We start from the raw sequence: 5638 nt of genomic DNA on the forward strand, positions 1-5638 counted from the left end.
TCATCAAAATGAAAGGGTGTCAGGGGTCAACTATTATCTGTTGAGGTCAGAAAGATGTCTCTTACTCTGACATTCTGTGAGCTAGTACATATATGTCCAGGGATTCTTTTTCCTGCCATAATGGCAGATTTTTGTTTTGTTTTCTTGTTATTGTGTGTTATCCTCATTATCTTTTAAGCCTTTAACATCTCCATGGATAAATGCAAAGGTGCCTCTTGTTGTTAGATTAGATCTATCTATGGTTCAAACTTTGGCTAGTGTGGTAGCATACCAATTCTTTATTGATTAGCATGGAATTGAAGTCCACATGGTACCAAGATACTGGGTCTATTGTGGTAATCTTTGACATGGATGTTTTTCGCGTTTAGATGTGGGTTATCCTTCTTTTTTCCTTTGTCAAATGAAGGTTTCTAGATGTATGCATTGACAATGTTGCAAGTAGAAATAATCCAAATAGAGGATCCAGAATCTCATCAAATGCCAATTCTTTTGTACTTAAGGCTACTCTTTCATTTATTCCCTACTTCACTTATGAAGTCTCGTGGAATAGAGGCTCTGTTTCTCTATCCGTTTATATTTCACAAATGCTGAATATTGATGATTTTTTGTGTGTACGTTCGTAAAATAGTTGGATTGTCATGAATTTTCGTGAATATTTTACTCGTTTGCATGAATTTTCTTTCTCGAAGAACTATGCTCCACCACCCAACACGTCATCAACTTGCATGCACATATTGCGTATTTGATATATAAGGGACAAAAATTTGGGGTACAAAGCATTTGCCTCTGCGGAACTGAAAGGTTCAAACAGCATATAGCGTACCTTCTGAATGTGAAACTGTGCACTACTTTTTAAAAGAGCTCTACATCATCCACGCCCCCCACAAACATGCACGCACACACACACACACAAAATAAAAACAAAAACAAAAAAAACCCACTATTTGATTGAGTACTCATACTCACTATATGAGTATGATGTTGCTATACGGTGACCGGTTTCTGTTTCTAATGCTATACATATGAAAATCTAATTTCTCATAGATCGCTATAATATTCTGTATCCTTATGTAGACTATGATTTTATACTTGACGTTGTCTGTGAATTTGTTACTGCACTCAACTTATACTGGGTTATTTTCTTTGTGCATTTGTTTTTCGATTAAAAAATGTTTCATTTGTTGTTGCATTGATTTTTTAATCTTTTCTTTTAATTAGGGATGGTTTTGACTCCAAATTGGATACTCCTGTTGGTGGTCAAGTAGGCAGCTGTCAGTCTGATTCATCCTCAAGCAATTCTAATGGTGTCAGAAATGTCCATAATCAGGCAAACAATTCACATGAAGTCTTAAGTGGTTCTTCTGAGCAGTCTGAGGCTAATGTCATTGCAAGTAATGACCAAGGACATGATAGTTGTGGAACATCAGCTGCTAGGGATGATTTAGGTGGAAACACCATTCAGGATTTAGATTCACATCAATCTATTGCTCCCATAGAACATGTGCAGGAAGAGGTTCCGGATAATGTTGTAAGAGGCTGGCAATCCTCTTCCTCTACTGAAATTGCTGAGAGTAGGGAAGGAGCTCATCACAACATGGTTGGTAACATACGTACAACCACTGCTGTTCAGCAGTCACAAGAAACTTTGCAAAATGATGTTAATGGCCACAGTAACATTCAAGGAGCCAGTGGTTTATCTATTGAACAATCTGAGCTTCATGAGGATGAAAGTGTCGTCCATGAACTTTATTATGCAAGCGGAAATCTACTCGGGGATGCAAATATCCAAGAGTCCAACTCACAGCTACACCAATGGCAGGATCGTGTTTCAGAGAATGAGGAACGAGACCAGGTGCAAGCTGTTGAGTATGATAGTCAAACTGTGGAAAATACAAGTGAAGATCAGCTGGAATCTTCTGGTTATGACTGGTCCCAGGAGTTGGTAGAGAACGAAGTCAGAGAAGATGATCAACTTCAAGAAGTCCCTGAAGTGTGGCACAATGAAAGTGGTTTTCATGAGGCTGTTCAAAGTTGGTTAGAAGAGCCATCCAGCCAGGATTCCGATTCATTCAGGCGGGCTGATACATTTTATTATCCTGATGATGATAATGCTCACAATACAGAGCTAAGGGAACTTCTAAGCAGGTGCGTAATTTATTGATATGTCATTATGCTCTGGGTGCTATCAAGTTGCATTTTTCTCATTAAAATCTCATTCATTGTTCAGGAGAAGGGTCTCTAATCTTCTGAGCAGTGGTTTCCGTCAGAACCTAGATCAACTCATACAGTCATATGTGGAAAGGCAAGGTCATGCTGCTATTGACTGGGATGAGGCATCAGCTTCTCCTGAATTGACTGAAGATATGGAGCAGACATATCAGAATGAGGTTCAAGTGAATGGTGTTGACAGTCCTCACCTTGCTCTGCCACCGCAGCCAATACCTTCTTCTCCCCTGTGGCACCAGGAGTCACACCATGATAACTGGCCACGACATGACATGCATCAGCGCTATGGAATTGTGAGTTCACATGCTGGTTCTTGGAATTTTATTCAATCTATGACACACACACACACACATCTGGTTCTTGGAATTCTATCCAATCTATCTCTAATTAATGCTGCATTTGTATGTTTATGATCTGGCGCTTATATTCTCAGCTTACACTTTATGTTTCTTTCTTTTCCCCCTAATTAACTTGTTGATGCTGGATACAGGACTGGGAGATGGTTAATGATATGAGGATCGACATGGCTAGGTTGCAACAGAGGATGAACAACTTGCAAAGGATGTTGGAGGCCTGCATGGATATGCAACTCGAGTTGCAACGATCAATAAGACAAGAAGTTTCTGATGCCCTGAATCGCTCAGCCGGTTCACAAGGTTTGATTATAATTTATGCACCTCAAGTTGATTTTATGTAGCAGTCTTTTTGTGTATCTGCCCTTTATTCTCAATTACCTTTGCTTAAGTAGATCAGCTGGTTCACAAAGATTGTTATCATGTGCTTATTAAAACTAATTGAATATGTAATTTTCACTACATGACTATCAATTTCTTACACTTTTGAAGGAGAGAAGAAATATACAACGAACTCTTATTCTGTGGTTTGTTCTAATCTCTTCCTCAAGTTGACTGTGATTGCCATCTCTTATAGGGGCATGTGAAGATGGTCTCCTAGATGATGGGTCTAAATGGGATAATGTCAGGAAAGGAATTTGCTGTATTTGTAGTGTCAGCAGTATTGATTCTTTACTATACAGGTAAACTCCCAAAATCTGTATCTTTCGTGATCTAAATTAGTGTATGTTGAAATTCTTACCATGTTACTCCAATATGTGTTAACTTCCTTTTGGCAGATGTGGTCACATGTGTACATGTTCAAAATGCGCTACCGAATTGGTCGAGAATAGCGGAAAATGTCCGATGTGTAGAGCACCCGCCGTTGAGGTGATCCGGGCTTATTCTGTATTATAACTCGGAAGATAAGTTAATTTAACAAAGATTGGCATCATAAGGTTTGCTTCGAGCCTCATACTACTAATGTAGCTTTCCTTCTTTTTTTCTTTCTCTCTCTTCTTTTTCTCCCCTGAAGCCATGATGTCTTATATATATGCAGTGTATGATCGACACTATGTAACACAAAGCAATACTTTCATTCATTATTTTTATCTAATAAAATACTTGAATGGAAAATTAATATTCTACGAGTTTGGTCTTATAGACTTCAGAGACTCACTTTCAAGCCGAAAGTTAACCAAGTATTTTGATTATTGTCACCCACGTCCCCATTTATATCTTTCATTTTATTTGAAGGTGATGAGTATATGATACATTTTTGGTAGGTTTATACCAGGAAAATATTCTACTCATTATTTTTTTGGGAAAGGAATAGTCCATCGATTGAACTTCTGGAGACCCAGTTTTCCTAGATTTCGATTTTGGAAAATGATCACAGATTATGGGTTAATCTTGTCATCACACACTTGCACAACTAGAACAGAAAAAGAGAATAATTTACAAACCGTCATAGCTATCCTTCTATGTTCCACAAGTCAGAAAGCAGAAAAAATTAAAATTAAGACTATACTTCACTCAACAGAACTAACTACCCTACAAAAACAAGACGAACAAACTAAAATGGAAGGAAATATTAGAGACTAATCAAGACTTATGGGACATCGCTGCGTTCTTGGACAAGTAGTTGCTCACAGCCTTGGTCCCTTCTGCCATGGCATGTTTCCCAAGCTCCCCAGGCAAAACCAGCTTCACTGCCCCTTGAATCTCCCTCGAAGACAGTGTCTTTCGAGACGTGTACATGGTGAGCTTTGCTGCCTCACCAGCTAGCCTCTCGAACATGTCATTCATATAATTGTTGAGAACCACCATGGCCTTTGCTGACATGCCCAGTTCAGGGTGCACCTGCTTGAACACTTTATACACATACCTCTTATACCCTTTTCCTCCCTCTCTTTTATTCCCTGGTGATCTCCTCTTCCTCTTCTTGTCTTTCTTCTCTCCATCTCCGGTTTGCTTGACGTCATCACTCTTCTCCTTTTCAACCTTGGATGATTGGTTTACTTCTTTCTTTTCAGGTGTCATAGGGGTCTCTTCAAAATTCTGTGTTTCACTTCCTTCTTGGCTATCCATGGAAATAGTCCTGGCCTGCTCTCCGTCTTCTTCAAAGTTTTGAGTTTCATCACTGTCTAGTTGAGTTTCCGTGACAACATCATTGCTGACTGGCTCTTTGTCATCTAGAACAGTGCTTGGTTCTTTAGGCTCTTCGTCTTTGTCAACGCTCAGAGTTGCTCCTCTTAGTTTCTCTGGGGTTTCCATGCCGGGGACCTCTACAGGAATAGTCCTTATTTCCTCTGGCTCTTTGTCTTCTTCAGCAATTTGAGTTTCTTCTTGGCTTTCAATAGCTCTCTTGGCAGGATCTTTCTCAACCGAGACTTCTATTTTCTCTGTCTGGTTTTCTTTTTTGGTTTCGAAGGCAATAGTACTCTCGACTGGCTCTTGTTGTTCATCATCATTCACTTTCTTCTGCCTCTTCTTACTCCGCACCACCGAGACTTCAACCGTCTCCTTCACAACTTGCTTGGTGGTCTTCACCACCAACCTGGATGATGACCGGCGCTTCGGACTCATTATAATCGACGTTAATTTCCTGACAAAACAGTTGGCTAACGGTGCGGTGATATTGTTATTGATATAGACTGAAGTTACAGCAGGATTGAGGAGATAATAACTGTTCGTGTAGGGAGGTTTGCTACAGGTCGACATGTGGTGGACAGGTGTTGAGTGGTTGCTTAACATAATGGCTACGTGGTGGTAAAAGTGAAATTGTAAGCAAAACTGGCTTCTGATAAACTTTGGTGCGTCTATTGCCACGATACAAACCATTTTGATCACCCTATATTCTCTTCACACCTCACTTATATATTTTTATTTGTAAATTAATCTGTTTTGTTCACTTATTTACAATATTTAAAATACAATTTCTCAATTTTACTTTGTTCACTCATTATAATACCTAAAATATATTTTTTGTAATTATACTTTGTTCACACTACATTTTGTTTTGGAAAAATTTCAGTTTATTCTCCTGAACTTTAGGTCTAAAATCAGTCATTTTTTTT

General features: G+C 38.9%; 2 protein-coding genes across 2 annotated transcripts in view; one reads left to right on the top strand and one right to left on the bottom strand.

Moving 5' to 3' along the window:
- Positions 1–3706, top strand: part of LOC101292580 — a 5567-nt gene extending 1861 nt beyond the window's left edge. The window contains exons 3-7 of the mRNA XM_004294442.1: positions 1219–2145; positions 2228–2519; positions 2717–2882; positions 3157–3262; positions 3359–3706. Coding sequence (XP_004294490.1) covers positions 1219–2145; positions 2228–2519; positions 2717–2882; positions 3157–3262; positions 3359–3476 — 1609 coding nt within the window. The 3' untranslated portion in view covers positions 3477–3706. The remainder of the gene's footprint in view (positions 1–1218; positions 2146–2227; positions 2520–2716; positions 2883–3156; positions 3263–3358) is intronic.
- Positions 3707–4043: 337 nt separating this feature from the next.
- Positions 4044–5147, bottom strand: LOC101307192. Its single transcript, XM_004295850.1, has one exon. It carries the CDS (start codon positions 5145–5147, stop codon positions 4164–4166), a length of 984 nt encoding a protein of 327 aa, XP_004295898.1. The 3' UTR covers positions 4044–4163.
- Between the last annotated feature and the right edge of the window lie 491 nt (positions 5148–5638).

This window comes from Fragaria vesca, linkage group LG3, assembly GCF_000184155.1.
Source record: "Fragaria vesca subsp. vesca linkage group LG3, FraVesHawaii_1.0, whole genome shotgun sequence".
NCBI lineage: Eukaryota > Viridiplantae > Streptophyta > Magnoliopsida > Rosales > Rosaceae > Fragaria > Fragaria vesca.